Here is a 19,585-nt window from a genome sequence, read left to right on the forward strand (position 1 = left end):
GGCAAAGAAAGACTCTTTATTTTGTTGTTTTAAGTTATTGTTTAAAGTGTAATTATGTAATTTAAGTTACTGTTAAAATAAAGTGAGTTTTGGCAAAACCAGTTTTCATTTTTATGTTGCAGGGGTGGGGGGGGGGGGGTCGGGTGCCTAGGCAGCTGCCAATAGTAACTAAAAAAGTAACTAGTAATCTAACTTAGTTACTTTTCAAATCAAGTAATCAGTAAAGTAACTAGATTACTTTTTAAAGGAGTAATCAGTAATCAGTAATCAGAATACTTTTTCAAAGTAACTGTGGCAACACTGGTAATGGAACCTATGTATGCCAACCAATTGGACCGACCTGGGAAACGTAGGCAGATGCAGGGATGGTGAAAGCATGATAGTTGATCAGGTCACTTCAGGCATAGTCTTGATGTTCTGACAGCTGACAGTGCCCTGTGTGAAGAATAGGACATGTTACGCCAGGACCACACCACGGACGTCAGTGTCAGTGGCGCTTGTGCATTTCATTTTAACGGGTTAGAGCAGCCACACAGCGCATGAAAATGATCTGTTGATTAGATTAGATTCAACTTTATTGTCATACAACAAGTACAATACAACAAAATGCAGTTTAGCATTCAACCAGAAGTGCAAATAGTGATATAAGGGCAAGATATAGATATAAATAGAACAGTGATTCCTCGAATGAGAATCAGGCTTGTGTCATCAATGTTCACACAAGCCCGAATTGGAAATTCTCCATTTATTTTTTCTTATGATTACTGAAGGATAGATTATTCACTTACTTAGACAGATATTGTAAATCGATTTGCATGAAGGCTTCAGTTAAATGTAAAAAAACAACATTAAATTAAATTAAGTATCAAACCGGCAACCTTCAGACCTCTAGCTGGCTGCCTTAACCCCTGCGCCCCTTTTACACCTTTTTATTTATCTATCACACTATCAAACTGTATAGAGTGAGTGAAAGAAGGATTTTATTTGAAACTGTCTTTTTATTTTGATAGCCTACATGACAAAGTCTTGCACTCTATGCAGTCCATCAGACTTGCATAGGATAATATCTGGCTAGGTTCAACTGAGACAAATAACCCAATGTCATGACTACTGATAAATATAGTTAGGTATCTAATAGCTGAGAAAGTATACACGACAGTTTGCAAAAAAAACAACAATGTTTATTGAATCAACATGAAGAGGTCACTTTTATCACATCTGACTCAAGACCCAAGAAAAAAGGACACATGAACTCTCCCTCTCAGCCCGATGACGTTCTGTATCTATACAAAATAAATCACAACGCAATCCATATGGTGTTCTCCATAAAGAGCAGCAGACTGAGACACGGAGGCAGAATCTGCCATGACATCCTAACTGAACTCATCTGAGTGATACAGTGGCACACTTTAATGTGATGTCAGGGGGTAAACGGCATTTTGTAACAAAACCACACTACCAGGCAAAACTAAACAGCATGATCCAAATCCAGACAACAACAACAGTGAACATAGTGACCAGTGATCCACCCCCCCGCCCCCCGCTCTCGCTCTCGCTGTGTCTGCCCACAGATCAATTAGCCAGGCGGTCGGCGCACCCGTCTTCTTCAACATGGCACAGTTAGCTCTGCTTGGCGATTGACAGTTGATCTGGGCTCACACCTCAGTCTGAGAGCGCTGGTGTGGGGAGAGATGGGAGTAATGAAATGGAATGTCAGTCATTGTCTTTGTCACGATGGGGCGGGGTGGTGGTCAGGTCCAATGGCTTTAGGGGACAGAGAGGGTTGGTCCTGGGGTGTTCGTGTGTGTGTGTGTGTGTGTGTGTGTGTGTGTGTGTGTGTGTGTGGGTTGGGGGGGGGGGGGGGGGGCGGGGGTTGTTTTAGGGAAAGCAGGTTTTGGTTGTTTTCAGTAAATGGATGGCAGCTCATCTCCTGCCCTCAGCTCTGGAGGATCTCTCCATCAGGGTCAGTGTGTTTGTGGCCACCTCATCCTCTCTCCTCCACCACGTGCCAGTCCCAGTCAACACCACGACTCGGCCACTTTCACGGCTTCTTCACCTTCTTGATGGATGACGAGCTGGAAGCTGACTCTCTGCGTTTACGCTGCAGACAGAAAAAAACATGCATAAAACCGTGTCCGTGTCACAAAAACAGTGTCCGTGTCACAAATAACAACATTTTATAGGCACCGCTATTTTCTTCAAAGCAGGTTTGCAGACTCAAGAGTCAGGCTTACTGAGTTGGGGGTGAGAGGGGCTCCCACCACGTCAATGATCTGCTCCTTGGCTTCTCCTTTGATGTCGTCAGGGCTGAGCCAGGCCTGTCCCTCGGGCCCCAGGGTGGTGGTGATGGTAGTGGTGGTGGTGGTGGTGGTTGGGGTCTCTCCCCCCAGGAGGGGTGGTAGGATCCCTCCTCCTCCTCCTCCTCCTATTCCTCCTATTCCTCCTATTCCTCCTCCTCCTCCCCCCGCCTTCAGCAGGGCCTCGTAGCGGTGCCGCAGCATCTGCTGCTCATACTCGCAGTTCCCGTGCGCCTGCTTCAGCTCGTACACCAGCACCAGGTCACTGCGCAGCTCGTTGAACATCTGCACGATCTCCTCCGTAGGCATGGGGTTCAATTCTACACAGACCAACACAGATGGGGTTAAAATTAGAAGACTAAATCAAGAATATTTGAACAATTGCTTTAGGATATACAGTCTTGTGAGAGAGACTGACAGAGAGGTAAAATTGTAGTCCTTGGCTTGGATTCCTTTGGTTAGGTATCAATGAGTTCTTCACTCACCCACTACTTGCTCTGTCAGGATCTGCTCGATGGCCTTGATCTTCTTCTGGCCTACAGAGCTCGGCAGCTTCATCTGAAAGGCACGTGCACGTGCACACACACACACACGAGAGAGAATATAAGTTAGGTGTCAGGAAAGGAATGTTGCGATAAACATCCTCACCTCTCCCGGTTAATTCGTATGAAATGCACTTCAGCGAGGCAGATCAAAATGTCTTTAACCACTGGAGTCCATCTGACTGATTAGCTGAGGAACACTCCACTCCTTTAGCCTTAATGCATTTTCCATAGAGAGCAGCAGCTCCTCATCAGTCTTAGAGATGAATAAGCTTTCCTCAGCTCTGTCGTATAGATATTAGAGGGCCGCCAACGACATAAATCATGTTGCTGTTAATGAGAGCTTAGTCAAACATGCTCCAGCCACTACCAGCATACATCAAAAGCCATAATACCATAGCTAGCTACACTCTTGACTCAAATAAATGGATCCTTTGGACCTTCTGAGGTAAAACATTATATAGGTGTTTCATGGAAGTATTCACATAAGGCGATATCAAACCATCTACTGTGTCTGTTGATTCGTGACATGTATATCTAGGTATCCGAGTGTTGTGTTATACGTGTCTTGTCGTTTCCATTTTTGCCGTAGGGCTGGGTTAAAAAAAATCGATTTCCCGATTCTGAATCGATCTAATGAGCGATTATCGATTCATAAATCCAGAGATCGATCTTTCATTTATTTATTTTATTTTTCTGCTTGCAGCTTCAACCCCGCAACGAGATCTCGTGGCCAGATCTCACGCTACAAGAATTTATCATATCTCACGCAACGACCAGGCTTAAAGGCAGATGTCTGGGTGCATTTTGGATGTAAAAATTATGACGATAAGAGATGAGCAGGACAAAACGAGATCTCGTTGCGGGTTGAAGCTGCAAGCAAAAAAACACAAAAAAACACACACAAAAAAACATGAAAGATCGATCTCGGGATTTATGAATCGATAATCGCTCATTAGATCGATTCAGAATTTTTTGAACCCAGCCCTACGTTATGTTCAAGTGATCATTGAGAAACGACTACAGTGCTACTACAGTGACTATGTGCAGACAGATGTGACTGATTGATAGCCCTCATGCTTACTGTCAGAAAGGGACTCCCACTCCCAACTATGCTTACCCTCTGGCTGCGCAGAGTGACTCCCGCTGATTTGAAGTCTGGGAACTTGATGCCTGCCGTCTCAGGGACAGTCTGTGGAGGACAGACAGAGGGACATTGGAGAGATGACCACAGAGACAGAGTAACCAACATGTGATACAGTGCATTTGGAGTCGTCAAGAGAATTATGAACTCAGAGGATGGTTACATTTCTAACATGTGATTGGGTTGAGAGAGAGAGTGTGTGTGTGTATTTTACTGGTTTCTCTGTCTCTCGTTTCTGTGGGAGCTTCTTTTTGGTGGCTTTGCGCTCTGCGCGTCTCATCTCTGTGTTGGTGTCTGCAGCGGTGATGAGCTTCTGCAGGTCCTGGGCCTTCTTCTCACGCTCCTTCTTTCGCGACTCAATCTTCCTCAGCTCGCCGACTAGATACTCCTCTTCTGCCACCTGCAGGGAAAACAGGGGAATTGCAGAGACAAGGGATGTTATTGGAATATGGCACCAATATTTACAGCTGCATTTAAAACCGTCAAAACAACAGAGGGGCAGTCCTGCTAACCTGTTCAGGGGTGCGGCCAAAGAGTTTCTCCAGCTGTTCTTTTCTGCGTCTTTCGTGGCCTGCATCAAATATGTAGATCTTGGGTTCTGTCCCCGTTGCTGCACGGACCTTAGTCAACTTGCCACAAATAGTATAGTAACGTTCCTTCAGGTCCTCCACAGAACGTTTCTGTGAGCACAAATATAGGCAAGTGTATGAAATATTAATTAACATGTAATGACAGGACACTAAATAAATAATCTTGACAAGTGTGTGTACCATGGATAGCCTCCTTACTCTGTACTGCTGGTGATCATAGCGATCATGGACCACAATGAAGCGCAGGTCAAAGCGCTTGCACAGGTCAAACAGGTGGTCCGTCTCTGCTTTGGTCCAGCCGTCGTCATGGAGATACATCTGATACTCCTGCTCTGAATACACTGGCACCTGCACTGCCTACATAGACACAGAGAAGAATGTTGTCAGAGCCAGGTAGTAAGAGGGAGAGAGAGAGAAAAGGGGTGAGGGGAGACCAGCAGCAAGGTAGAGGGAGGCAGCGAAAGAGGCACAGAGAGAAAGAGAGCTAAAGACAAAGAGAGGGACAAATGGAGTAGAGAGAAAAGAAAAGACTCTTTACCTTGTTGAAGCGGGCAAAAGGGTAATCCTTGCCCTCCTCTGCCATGCGTCTCCAGTGGTGGAATATGGCTCCATCTCTGCGGGCGGGATTAGTGAAGGGCATCCATTTCCAGGGCCGCACCCTCTTGCATCCCAGTTTGGCCTTCACTGTGCGATAGCCCTGGGTGGTATCACTGGGCAGCAGAGGGGGAGCATCCCTGTGGAGACACACAAGTATCATTTAATGCAGGGCAGAAAACAGATGTACAATCTTACTGAAATCTCATAACTAAACATTTTAAGAAGGATACTTGTTTTTAAGTATTACAGCCGAAAGAACATTCAATATTTTATTGCAAGATGTCTGCCTTATTCAGAAAGGCAAGTTAGCAAAAAGAGGAAAGTATTTCCTACTTCTTATCTGAGTATAGCAGAGCGTAGACCTCTCTGTGCATTCCCTCCGGTCTCTTAAAGGTCAACGTTTCTGTCGTTTTCTTGACCTTTTTCTGTGACAAGGAAATAAGGAGGATCGTGTCATTCATTAAATATCATAGATATTACAAACAGACATTGACATCATGCTCCGTAATAGTACAGATGTATGTGAGTGAACCACAGTAAACAGACTGGAGACATTTGGGGTGCTGTCCCAACAAAATAAAAAATAAAAACAGATTTTATAATGTGTCATGTCGTCAACCACATACAGATCTGATACAATTGGCATCAGTGAGCTGTAGTCATATAGACTTAATACAGAGTTTGTACTGGCAGCTTCTCACCTTATCTGAGTTGAGGAAATCCTTTTTACTGATGGGGCCAGCATCATCCGCTCCCGCCAACTCCAGAATATCTCTCACATCCGCACCAGCCATGATGAACTTGACTTGACAACTATTAAGATCGTTTACAGTTTACTTATCTTCTTCTGGTGTTAACAATATACCTTAGTGTGCGTGTTTACGTGCTCGCTACCTAATAGATAGATGTTGTTGTTGTTGTGTTGCTAGCTTTAGAAAGTCAATGACAGCAGCACTGCAGTGCTAACCCAACTATGGTTCCCATAGTCATCATTTCGTGAGCTTAGAATGATAAGGTTCTATCTCCGTTTAGGGTAGTTCAGAGATATTGAGCGTCAAAGTTATTACATTCCATTATGTTTTGTGAGATGGAACCTATGTATTTTATTCATTACTAACTCAAAAATGTCAACATTAAAAAAAAAAAAAAAACACCACACAGGCATTAATAAAACACTTAATGGATCAGATTATGTAAAAAAAAAAACTCAATTTTGACAAAAATTGAGATAGAACCTTATAATTCTAACGTCATCATGTGTATCAGCGACAGTAGAAGACTAGAACAGGGGCTAGCTACAGCAGGGCAAGCAGGCACGCGAGTCAACGAGTTCAGGTGGTGGTATCTTACTAGAAGCAAACATACTTTAACTACGGGTTTGATTAGTAACAACCTAATGTATTAAACTACTGATAGTATCTAGCTAGTAGTTGCAATGGACATGCCCGTTCTCTCCCACTGGCTAGCGTGCTACGCTACCTAGCTAGCTAATTGACCAGACTCCCCAGATGCTGGGTTGTGAAAGCACACACAACAGCAGCGGCACGGTCATATAGAATATCTACGTTTTCATCACGGCAGCTTAACATTTACCTGTCAGTAAATCCCCATTGGAGTTAGTTATCTGATAAAAAAAAAACTAAACAAAACAAACGATGGCTAATCTAGTTAGCTGTGTTTCTTTGCTAACAACAGCTTTCCTGTCTGAAATGATTCTTCTTCGGCTGTTGATTTCTGCTTAGTTAGATTATTTGTCGCCACCTACTGATCTGGAGAAGTAACACTTGGGTCACTAAACGAAAATGTCGTAAGACCCCCTAGATATACACAAGTTTAGTTATAATAAGGACAATGTTAAGATATTAGTGAAAACAAAAATATATATTTTTTTATCCTCCTATTGTTTTCCATAATTGAAAATCTAGCCAGGTCTGGCTTCTTTTTCAGCCAACCGGAAACGGATGCTGAGTGAACTCCTTTGGCACAAAAATAAACAAGTGTAACACAAAGAGGTGGCGCGGGCAGCTTCAAAGTTTGGCGTCGTTCTTTTACGTTTGACCGCGAACAACAAAGATGTCTCTTTTCAAAAAGAAAAGGAAAGTGGACGATGAACACAGACAGTTTCAAGAAAGATGGACATTGCAATATTTTTTTGTGGAGTTCAACGGGAATGCTACCTGCCTGATATGCAAGGAAAGAATCTCCGTTCTCAAGGAATATAACCTCAAGCGTCATTACTCGACCAAACACAGAGAAGAGTATGAGAAGTACCAGGGAGACGACAGGGAAACACGAGTCACGCAGCTGAAGAGAGGGATACCGTTTCACAAAAGTATTTTCCAGGAAATTGCAGCGAGTTATAGGGTGAGTGAAATAATCGCCAAAGCAGGAAAACCATTCACCGAAGGAGAGTTCCTGAAGGAGTGCATGTTGCAAGTCGCTGATATTCTATGTCCAGAAAAGAAGATCTTGTTCGACAATATCAATCTATCGCCCAACACAGTGGCCGAGAGGATAAGCGAGTTATCGAGTGACATTTATGACCAGTTACGCGACAAAGCTCGAGCTTTCACTGCATACTCTGTGGCGCTCGACGAAAGCACAGACAAAACCGATGATAATGCTCAGCTAGCCATTTTCATCCGGGGCATTGACGACCAATTCGAAGTGACGGAAGAGTTGCTCAGTATGTATCCGATGCACGGCCGTACCACAGGCAAGGAAATCTTTCAGCAGCTGTGCGATGCGATCGAGCGCGCTGGTTTGCCGTGGGACAGACTAGTGGGCATTACCACTGATGGAGCCCCGTCCATGACAGGCAAAGACACCGGACTGGTCGCGCTGGTCCAAGGGAAGTTAGAGGAGGAAAATGCAGATCCAGCGGTGGTTCTGCACTGCATCATACACCAACAGGCACTGTACAGCAAATGCTTGAAATATGAACATGTCATGTGTGTTGTCCTGACGTGTATCAATTACCTCAGGTCCAGGAGTTTACAGCAGCACCGCCAGCTCCGGTCCATTTTAGAAGAAATCGAAGCAGCCTATGGTGATGTGCTTTACTTCAGTGAGGTGCGCTGGCTCAGTAGGGGAAATGCCCTGAAGAGATTTTTCGAGTTAAGAGCCGAGGTGAAGAGATTCATGGAAGATGGCAGAATGGAGGTTCCTGAATTTGATGATCCCAAATGGGTGATGGACCTGGCGTTCCTAGTGGACATAACCCAGGAGCTGAACATCCTTAACCTGAAGCTCCAGGGCCCTGGTCAGCTCATCACAGCAGCTTATGAAAGTGTGAATGCCTTCTCCACCAAACTGAGATTGTGGAAAACTCAGCTTTCTGCAGAAAACCTCAGTCATTTCCCAGCGTGCAGGTCTCTCGTGGAGGACGGCGCGGCGTTCAGTGGTGATGAATACACCTGTGCTATTGAAAACCTGCGGCAGGAGTTTGATCAGCGCTTCGCAGACTTCAGGGCACGCCGTGACACTTTCCAGCTGTTTGCAGACCCCTTCTCAGTTGATGTGGAGGATGTCCCGGGTGTGCTGCAGATGGAACTTATTGACTTGCAGTGTAACGGTGACCTAAAAAACAAATTCAGAGAGGCACAGGGAAAAACAGACATGACTGGACAATTTCTGAGAGAATTACTTCCATCCTTCCCATCCTTCCCAGAGCTGTCCAAAGTGTTCAGTCGGGTAATGTGCCTTTTTGGAAGCACATATCTGTGTGAGAAACTTTTCTTGACTATGAAGAAATGTCAGTGCCAGTCCAGGCTTAGTGATGCCCATCTTGAAGCTGTACTCAGGGTTTCAACTGTGACCTCCATCAAGGCAAATGTGGCTCATCTGTGTGAGCAGAAGTGCTGCCAGATGTCTGGCAAGAAATACATAAAAAAAGAAAAATAGAAAAAGATTTGCACTAGCCTAACAGTTAACAACTATGTATAGAAACTGCTGTTCTCAAAAAGGCTATCACAAGAACATGGTTAAAGCCAGATGTACCTACAGTGGATAGATACAATTCATGATATAGCCTATATATAATGGAAAAGATGTCGCTCTCTCTCTCTCAATTCAGGTAGAAAAAATAATAATAGGGTTAGGGTTAGTAACCCTATTATTAAGGTTAGTTAATAATATGTTAAACCTATACGGTCAGATTTTTTGTTGAACTGTTAAAAGAACATGAGAGGGTGATGTAATTTTGTTTATTTTACTTTAATATTTTTCTATTCTAATCTTTGTGATATGGAAGGTGAAAGCTCTCCAAGTTCATTTGCTATTTTGTTTTACTTGTTCATTTTTTAAATGTGTTAATTGTGTTATGTTGATTGTAGTAATGATTGTTAAAACAAATGACCAATAATAAAATGCTGTTCTTTGATGGAATATGATGAAAATATGTTAGTAGGCCTATTGGAAATTAAAAAAGGAAATTTTCTGAAATATTGAGCTTTTCTTGTAGTACTTGAACATTGAAGTGGCCCTCCTATGAGATGACAATTCCAGCAGTGGCCCCAAGCCAATTTGAGTTTGAGACCCCTGCTGTAGCTCTTCTTATCTCTGGCCAAAGCCTCGTCTGGGTTTACGTTTGCCAGTATCTTTAACATTATTATATGTTGAGGAAATAAGTACAAAAGCCACAAAACATGTTAGTTTGAATCTTTATTAAAACACTATTGCAATTAACATGTCCAACACACTTTACAGTTAGGTTACATTAAATGTTGCATGTAAGTTAGGGAGCATGGGATGGGGTATGTTTAGGATTAGGGTGTAGGGTAAGATTGTCATTTCCCAAGGGATTTCACTTGCATCATCTACAGGACGGATCTACCGGATCTACCAGACCTGACTACATGAATGAGGAGTGGATGGAGGAGGAGGGATCACTATATCACTCTATATTGGGAGGGACCCTACTGAAAGTACACACTGAGCATCATGTTTGATATTACCAAACGTTAACATTAATGTGTTTACATTACAGTAGGGTCCCTCCTCTTCCCATTTGCATTGGTCAATGTGTCGGACAGATTACCTGGAATGCATTCAGTTAGATACATTATACGTTATGTGTTTTTAAAATATAAATATCATCTTCCCAAAATGCATGTTTACTAAGATATTGTGTATCACGGATGGGGCACAGTCAGCTATTCACAATTTAGTTCAAGTTTATTTCGAACAGCAGTCCAAGTACATTGGAATACAAATGATTTTAAAAGTAAAGAATAATAATAATAAAAATCCACATGGTTAGCTGTCCGAAAGGGAATAGGAGGAAGCAAAGCTTATTTGTCCTATCCCCATTCACACACTACAGTTACAGTAGCGTAGGTTTACAACAGAAACAAACAAAAAAACAATCAGGCTCAATTTTGTCATTCAAATTCAAATACACACAATACAGGATACATGTCCTGTCTCTTCCATGTTGTATCTAGAAAGGATATCATTCTTATACATTCTTTTAAATTGCAGTTCATTACAATGATGTATTTTCAATACATTTTATGCAATGCATTTTTTGTTAGTGTTTGGTTAATTGCAAATGTATTAAACATTCTAAACATATGATTTATGAAACACAGGATAAGATGTAAATTCCTTTGTGCAGGCACATACGTGAGAGTGTGTGTGTCGTCTTGGTGGTGAGTGGTTCATGCGGGGTGGGGGGGGGGGGGTCATTTCTGCTGCTTAGCAACGGTACACAAAACTGATTTAAAGCTAGCCAACTTACTTACATAGCTAGCATGTTATCTTGACTGTTGGGCAGAAAGGCCCCATTACCTTTAATGAGACAATATCATTTTTCAAATGTGTTCAATGGATCCAACCACGTTCTAAAAGGGGGGTAGATCTCTGTGTTCGGTGGTGTGAAATCAAGAAGGATGACAACAAGTAACGAAAAAGCGGCTATCGGTAAAGTGATGAGTTACCTTCAAGAGTGGGATCATGGCAACAAGACGGTTCGCAGCCAAATTCTGGACGCTTTTCTAACTCAACACTCGGGGATGACTTGCCCTGAGTTAGAACTGGAATTTGCACAGGTTGCCAGTCTTTTTCTTGCTCGTCTGACCGCCTGGATGAGGCTAACGTATCCTTTTGCTGCACTACTGCTGTTACAGACAGTTATAGACAACTGTGAACATTTCAAACCTGCAAACTGCGACACTTTAAATGAATGTGCAATAACACTATGTGCAATATGACAACCCTCGGGTACATAAGGTTCAGAGATAGGAAATGTTAGAATAGGTATAGCATAGCATAGAGTACAGCGCAGTGTTTATTTGTATAGTATAGTATAGTGGACAGTGTATATAGCCTTTATTTATGTAAACCAGCTCTTTTCCCTTCTTGTTTTTAGTTTTCTTTCCGAGCACCAGGGGAGCCCCCGCTCCCAAATTTCGTTGTTTGGTACCTGTACTATATCAATGACAATAAAGACCATTCATTCATTCATAATTGAATAAGGACACAGTTTGACCAGAATTCACTTGTGGAACCCTAGTAGTAGGGCATGGAACCACCGGATATTTCTTCAGACATTTAATTGACTTGCTGCTCAAAATCGCTTAATGAACGGTTAACGATGAATGATTCAGCCGAGCTACGAAACCCAGTTCCTCTTCCAAATTCACTATCAGAAGCTGGTTCCGTGCGGTTCCGGTGTTCTGCCGAGATGTGCTACCTACATGCGCATGGTTAGGGTTAGGGTTATTCATATTAATAATAACCTTTATTTGTAGGCCTATAGCACTTTTCCTGCAAACGTTGCAGCTCAAAGTGCTTTAACATATCCACACAGCATAACAATAATAGAACAATAGTAATTAATAGAACACACAATAGCAATAATATACACTACATAATAAAACAAGAATAAACCATACAATCCAAGGGGCATAAGATAAACAAAATATTTAAATAATATAAGAATTACTATAAGATTTAAAGTATACATAATACACAATTACAACTAACATTAAAAGATACATTTAGAAAATAATACAGTCATTTAAAGGAAATATTAAAAAGATGAGTTTTTAGCCGTGACAATATTTGCTGAGGTTGCATCCTTAATGTAAACTGGCAGTGCATTCCACAATTTGGGTGCATAAAATGAGAATGCAGCCTCACCAAATCTCATGTGGTACACAGAGAAAGCAAGCGTCAGAAGACCTGGGAGCTCTATTGGGCTGATTATGCTATCAAAAGGTCTTTCAGATATGTTGCTGTGCCAGAGAGCTTTATAAAGAAGCAGAAGGATCTTGAAATCTATTCTGAACTTAACCAGAAGCCAGTGTAGAGTCTCTAAAATAGGAGTTATATGAACACTTCTGCTTGTTTTGGTTAAAACTCTCGCTGCTGCATTTATGGTTATGGTAACATTTATCGACTTTTATCGACAATACGTTTTTACAAATCCTACGATCCTACATATGGCCCATTCCTTCACTTACAACGTACTCAGTTATATGTTTGGGACATGTTTAAGTCTCCAGCTGAAAGCAATTGGTGTCTTCCTTTCTGCATCAAGCAAGTGAGTGGGGGTCCTATTTGTAAACATCAGCATTTCTTTGTGTGTCCTGCATTTTCGTTAAATGCGATTGTTATAATTTTTCTTCACAGTCATTGCTATCTCATTGAGTTCCTGGAAGTTGGAGGCGTTCCAACCTTGCTAGAGATCTTGGGTCAGAAACAGACCACGGAGGAGGACAAGGCAGAGGCCCTTTGTCTGCTTCAAATAGTCTCAAATGCTGGACGCAAGTACAAAGAGCTCATCTGCGAAAGCTACGGTAGTCTACTCATAAAAAACAACGACAAAAGAACTATTAGTACCAGTGTTTGTAGTTTAATAAACTGTGGAATTTCTACTGCATAGATTATGTTAGACTAAACCCAGATTTGATCCCAGACAATGTTGTTTGGCCTTCTCACTGTATTGACTGTGACCTCCTGTGTCTTGCAGGCGTGAGAGCCATTGCAGAGTGCCTGGCCAAATCAAAAACTGAGGAGACTCAAGAGACAGCACGGGCCTTGTTGGAGTCACTTGCACATGGAAACCCCAAATACCAGAACCAGGTGTACAGAGGCCTGATCGCCCTCTTGCCCTGCACCTCTCCTAAGGCCCAGCAGCTCGTCCTACAAACCCTACGCATTGTGCAGGTATAACACACACACACACACACACACACACACACATACACACACACACACACACACCACACACACACACACACACACACACACACACACACACACACACACACACACAGACACTGTAATTGTATTTCATTATGACCCCTAATAGGAAATAGTGAAGGCAGCCCATCCCAGCATTGTTGAACCTCTGTTGAATATGCTGAGGTCTCTGCACCTGGAAGTGCAGTATGAGGGTAAGTAATTCCATGTCCAAGCTGTCCAGTCAGGCAATTCAAACTCAAATTAGTTTCACATTCACAGTATTGGCATTCTCTCTCTCTCTTCTCTCCCCTCCCTCCCTCCCTCCCTCCCTCCCTCCCTCCCTCCCTCCCTACCAGCGATTGAGTTGATCACCGATCTGAGGCAGTATGAGGTCAAACCAGCCCTGCTAAGTGGTCTTGTAGCTCTGCTGAAACCTGCTAAGGAGGGAGTGCAGAAACACAAGATCCTGGAAGGTATTACTCTTTCTGGTTCCTCCGTAAATGAAATGCAAAGTGTGATGAGGCAGTGATCACCGCACATTCTTCATTTAAAGGACTAAGACCAACTTATTAAACAATCCCTGTTACCTCTCTTGTCCTGCAAGTTGAAATCACTCAGAAGTTGGTGTTCTGCTATGGCTAGATTGCACAATAAAGCCTAGCATATTAAAATAGATTTATAGCTTTAGAGTGCTTTGCGATAATCCACAATAACTGGGTAACTCGAAACATGTTATTGATATGTTGTTGTACATCCCATCAGACACAGAAATGACCAAGATGACTGAATCCCTGCCAGTATTTGTCCAACAAGCTGCTGCAGCCAACGCTATCAGGTTAATATGCTAGAGGTTAATATGCTAGAGGTTAATCTGAAATGACAACCTTTTGTTTGGCACTTTTTAAATTCGAAGTGCAATAAACATGCACAGCAAAATGCAATCTCTGGGAACACTGAGCCTGTTGAATGTGCATGCCGGATGTTGAAGGTTGCTTGTCCAGGGGAGCCAGGAGCTTGTCCAGGAGCTGTTTCCTCTCAGAGTGGTGCATCACTTGTTGTACGCCATGGGCAACCAGGAGCATGCTGATGCCCAGAGACAAGCCAGCTTGGCACTGGAGGTAGTCGTGTAGTCGCGCACGCACGCACACACACACACACACACACACACACACACACACACACACACACACACACACACACACACACACACACACACCAAAACACAAACTTGAACCAGAATACACATAACAATATAGTATAGGTGTTATGCAGGTGTGTATTACTGTACTTTTGTAATTTCAGAATAACTGACTGAATATACACTTATGGAATTAACTACCTCCTTCCTTATTCCAACTAGCAATTACTTATCTTTATCTTTGTCTCTGTCTCTGTTTCTGTTTTAGTATTTTGTCCGCACGTACCCAGTTGTGGAAGAGCATGTGCGCAGGGCCATGGGCAGTAGTCTGTTTGCAGCCTTCATGGTGAGATAAAACCTACTCAGTATGTAACATTATGTATGCATCTACCTACCATGTTAGATGTTATTGGAAGAGAGTGTGGATGAAAGCTGAATGACTGTTGATAGTTTTTTGTTGTTTCACTACAATGTGTAGCACAAAGCAGAGACGCTCTACATGCATATGGATGAAATTCAGGCAGATAGTCTGCTATCAAATAAAGTCGACATATCAAAAGGTAATAAATCATCCATTCTGCCTGTCATTTTCAGAATGATTTCAGATTTGTGAAATATTGGCTTAAGCTTGTACGGTAATGTTGTAATGTTCTTCAAAGGTTTTTATCTTCTATTTTCAGTTCTGGAGCATCAGATCTCGGAAGACTGAACCAGAAGGAGTGCAAGGGTGCTCTTTTTGTTTTCGTGTTACACATAACAGTCAATTAAATCATTTTTGTATTGTGATATGATTTCCTATTGTGATACGATTATTTTAGCTGTAAGCAATAGTATTTTCACATACAAATGCTTGCTTTTTGGATTATGAAAATGTAAATGTATTAAGATTATATAAATGCATAGAATACAGAAGAGAGTTGTACTAATGTCATTATATTGTATAATACAATAGTTATTCATCAAAATCAAAGCACAATCAATCCACTCTCAATTAGCCAAGCTAGGAGCCACCTTTTAGCAGGTGACTTCCAGTTTCGCCTTTCGGTGTTTTTGAGACTTCAAAGATGAATGGAAAGTGATAGAATCACAATATTTTCTATAATATTCACAATATTTTCAATATATATTTTTATTTTTGCTGAAATAAATAACATTTTTGAAATATACATTTTTACAATTTACATATTGGTGCAATTACATGTAATTTTACACATGCCTGTTATATTTGTATAAACTGGACTGTACATAATTATGTTTCACTCATTTCAATTAATCTCTGGTACCACTCTACTAGGCAACTTCAATGCAGATCAGGTGAGTTTGAGTCTATAGCAAGTCTTCAGAAATCCTTTTTACTGGGGTCATACAGCTCAAATTGGACACATATGGAATGTCCAAAATTAACTTGTCGTGTGAGTCATGTTAATTCCAAGAGAATAAGCTCATACATCCTACTGTTTACTAAAAGTATACTTACTACTATTCTAGGACTCCAGAATATCATCTCTCAAGTGTGATTTAGTGAGACTAACTACATAATAATCATACTACACCATATTTAGAGTCATAGGAATCTATTCTAATTTCCTTGCCCAGCATCTTATGACTTGATTGACTTCTACTGAGAATTGACCATAGTCCTGGTGCACCTGAATTGTCTTCTTTGCTGAGATTGTGGAGATGCCCATTGTGGCGCTTTGAGTATTATAATTTAATTACAGGTGAATGATGTCAGAGGTCAGATGACCAAGAAAGCCTCCTGGGCCTTCATTGGTGAATTTATGAATGTCTCATTGGATGGTGTGTGTGTGTGTGTGTACAGACGGTGGGTGACTGGTGTCCCATGTTCTGGGTGAGGTCATCTTTCTGTGGTGGCCCGGGTCACATATGCTGTGGATGATAATGTAAGTCCAGTACAGACACCCCTAAACCCTGGTCTAGGACAAGCTGGGGAAAAAATAAATGTCTGTAGGCCCTACAGTCCATTATTCTGGGGCAATACTATTTCATCAGGGTAAGAACAATTACAAACCTTTCTGAGATGATTAGCATATGGTTTGCGTTTCCTTGATCCTGTAGTGACTACATTATGGGTTCATGTTCTCCTCTTACTGTTGGTTGTGTAGTGGGAGGGAACCAGTTCTGGCACTAGGGGCAGAGGGGAGGATTATTAACGTTGCAACTTCCTGTTTAGACACAAGAGTTTTGGTGATCGATTTCCTGGTCCTGTACGGAGAGTACGAGTTGTTATTTTGATTAAACAGTTATCATTACGTTGCCTACGTCTTTCCTTTTTCCTCCGGCACTACACTGGTGACCCCCGACGTGGATTTTTGTTAACGTAATTGTGTACAAAAACCAGCGAGCGAACATTGCAATCCTGCAAAATGTCCGGGCGAGGAAGACGTTCAAACCAGCGGCAGCCATCACCATCCCCTGTCAGGGTAACGCGTGGTGCGCACACTCCCACTCTCAAGCTACCACAGTTCTGGGACTCAACGCCTGCTGCATGGTTTGCTATTGTAGAGGCACATTTTAACAAAAGTGACATCGATGACGACGACGACCGGTACAACCATGCTGTGGCAATGTTGGGCAGCTCCACCGCAGCTCGAGTGGTAGGTTTTTTGTCTGCTCCCCCGACGACGAACAAATATGAGCGCCTCAAGGCCCTGCTTCTAGAGACATTTGAACTGTCCACTGCGGAGAGGGTGCGTCGCCTATTTGCCATGTCGGACTTGGGTGACGAGAGGCCTTCTGCGCGCATGGAGAGGATGCTAAACCTGCTCGGTACAGAAGACCCCATGATCCTCTTCACAGAGCTGTTCATGCGCACATTGCCAGCTCAAGTTAGGATGGCGCTGGCCAACACCGCCATCATGGAGCCCCGCGCCCTGGCCAGGGAGGCGGACCGGTTCGTCTTGGCCATGCCTCAACGGTCCCCCGACCTGCTCGCTCCCGCGGCCGCCCCGCCACCCGACCGTCGCAGGAGAGCGAAGGATGACGCCAGACCTTCTGGCCAGCAGGGTAACGCTGCGGGCCATTGTTTCTACCACGCCACTTTTGGCGCCAAGGCCAAACGGTGCCGCTCACCCTGCACCTTCGGACCGACGGGAAACGGCGGGGCCGGCACTCAGTAGTGGCCCTGAGCGCTGGCGTCACCAACAGGCTGCTCTTCATACAAGACACCGCCTCTGGTCGCAGTTTTCTTTGTGACACAGGTGCCCAGTGGAGCATCATTCCGGCAGAGAGATCGGATGTGGCGAAGGAGGAGCGTGGTCCGCAGTTGGCAGGCGCGGACGGCACACCTATCTGCTCTTATGGCACTAGGGCGGTGGACGTGTGCTTCGGAGGACAATGCTTTTCGTGGGATTTTGTCATAGCGGCTGTCACATTTCCCCTCCTTGGTGCGGATTTTCTGTGCGCCCACAACCTGTTGGTGGACGTGGGGAACAGGCGCCTGGTCAACTCACAGACTTTCGCTTCCTTCGCCTGTACGCAGGGGGAGGCGGTCTACAGCGGGTGGTCCAATACGCTCGCCGAAAGTGACCAGTACCTTCGGCTGCTCGCCGAATTCCCCGACCTTACCAAGCCCACCTTCTCCGCGCCCACGGTGAAACACGGAGTGGAGCACCACATCGAGACCGAGGGGCCTCCCCTCCACGCCAGGGCCAGGCGCCTCAACCCGGAGAAGCTGGCCATCGCCAGGGCGGAGTTTGCGCATATGGAGCAGGTGGGCATCGTTCGGCGCTCGAGCAGCCCCTGGGCGTCTCCCCTGCACATCGTCCCTAAGTCAGACGGCGGGTGGCGCCCATGTGGGGACTACCGCCGCCTCAACGACGCGTCCAAGCCTGACCGCTACCCGGTCCCACATGTCCAGGACTTTTCAGCGAACCTGGCAGGCAAACGCTTCTTCTCCAAAGTGGACCTGGTAAGGGGGTACCATCAGGTGCCGGTGCACCCCGAGGATGTCCCTAAGACGGCCGTAATCACGCCATTTGGACTCTTCGAGTTTCTGCGGATGCCGTTCGGCCTGAAGAACGCGGCGCAGACCTTCCAACGCCTCATGCACTCGGTGCTCCGGGACCTACCATTCCTCTTCGTCTACTTGGATGACATCCTCGTCGCAAGCGCCACGGAGGAGGAGCACCTGTCCCACCTCCGGGCCCTTTTCACACGGCTCAGCCAACATGGGCTGATTGTCAATCCGGCGAAGTGTGAGTTCGGACGGAACGCCATCGACTTTCTCGGGCACCGGGTCTCCGCAGAGGGGGTGACCCCCCTCCCCTCGAAGGTGGAAGCTGTCGCTGCTTTCCCGCGCCCCAGCACAATCAGCGAGCTCAAGGGGTTCATCGGGATGGTAACCTTCTACTATCGCTTCCTCCACCACATCGCTCACATCCTGCGGCCTCTGTACGATGCCCAGAAGGGCAAGACTCTGAAGCAGCCGGTGGACTGGACGGCGGAGCGTGTCAAAGCCTTTCAGGACACCAAGGCGGCCCTGGCCCGCGCTGCCATGTTGGCCCACCCCTCGCCCTCGGCACCCACTGCTCTCACCACGGACGCCTCTGACTTTGCTGTGGGAGCGGTGTACGAACAGTGGGTTGGGGACGCCTGGCAGCCTCTTGCATTCTTCAGCCGCCAGCTGTCTCCCAGAGAGCAAAGGTACAGCACATTCGACAGGGAGCTCCTCGGGCTGTGGCTTGCTGTCAGACACTTCCGTTTTTTACTGGAGGGCCGCGAGTTTACGGCCTACGTGGACCACAAGCCACTCACGCACGCCATGTCCAAGGTGGCAGAGCCGTGGTCCGACCGCCAACAGCGCCAGCTCGCCTACATATCCGAGTTCACCACAGACATCCAGCACGTTGCTGGGAAGTCCAACCAGGTCGCGGATTGTCTCTCCAGGGCGGTGGTTGGTGCGGTCCAACTGGGTTTGGACTACGCGCGCATGGCTGCAGACCAGGCCGCCGACCCCGCCGTCCAGGCTCTCAAGTTGTCGGACACAGGACTGCGCCTAGAAGAGGTGGTTTTCGGTGACGCAGGGGCCACGCTCCTGTGCGACGTCTCCATGGGTCAGCCACGAC

At 44.7% G+C, this 19,585-nt stretch overlaps 3 protein-coding genes across 3 annotated transcripts; 2 read left to right on the forward strand and 1 right to left on the reverse strand.

Moving 5' to 3' along the window:
• Positions 1 to 1,210: 1,210 nt before the first annotated feature.
• Positions 1,211 to 5,964, reverse strand: dmap1 (DNA methyltransferase 1 associated protein 1; the record flags this gene model as incomplete). The annotated part of the gene is made up of 10 exons (XM_080527731.1): positions 1,211 to 2,101; positions 2,235 to 2,617; positions 2,783 to 2,855; positions 3,960 to 4,031; positions 4,198 to 4,383; positions 4,496 to 4,663; positions 4,772 to 4,930; positions 5,112 to 5,307; positions 5,504 to 5,595; positions 5,872 to 5,964. 10 exons carry the CDS (start codon positions 5,962 to 5,964, stop codon positions 2,042 to 2,044), a joined length of 1,482 nt encoding a protein of 493 aa, XP_080383857.1. The 3' UTR covers positions 1,211 to 2,041.
• A 1,279-nt stretch (positions 5,965 to 7,243) lies between these two features.
• On the forward strand, positions 7,244 to 10,022 carry LOC308154588 (general transcription factor II-I repeat domain-containing protein 2-like; the record flags this gene model as incomplete). The annotated part of the gene is made up of 2 exons (XM_080527749.1): positions 7,244 to 8,744; positions 9,994 to 10,022. The coding sequence occupies 2 exons, from the start codon at positions 7,244 to 7,246 to the stop codon at positions 10,020 to 10,022; spliced, it is 1,530 nt and encodes a 509-aa protein (XP_080383875.1).
• Positions 10,023 to 11,061: 1,039 nt separating this feature from the next.
• Positions 11,062 to 15,207, forward strand: armh1 (armadillo like helical domain containing 1; the record flags this gene model as incomplete). The annotated part of the gene is made up of 11 exons (XM_080527758.1): positions 11,062 to 11,267; positions 12,648 to 12,716; positions 12,806 to 12,972; positions 13,146 to 13,342; positions 13,488 to 13,572; positions 13,717 to 13,833; positions 14,123 to 14,195; positions 14,349 to 14,478; positions 14,767 to 14,844; positions 14,977 to 15,058; positions 15,179 to 15,207. 11 exons carry the CDS (start codon positions 11,062 to 11,064, stop codon positions 15,205 to 15,207), a joined length of 1,233 nt encoding a protein of 410 aa, XP_080383884.1.
• Between the last annotated feature and the right edge of the window lie 4,378 nt (positions 15,208 to 19,585).

This window comes from Nansenia antarctica, assembly GCF_963989245.1.
Source record: "Nansenia antarctica genome assembly, chromosome: 1".
Classification (NCBI taxonomy): domain Eukaryota; kingdom Metazoa; phylum Chordata; class Actinopteri; order Argentiniformes; family Microstomatidae; genus Nansenia; species Nansenia antarctica.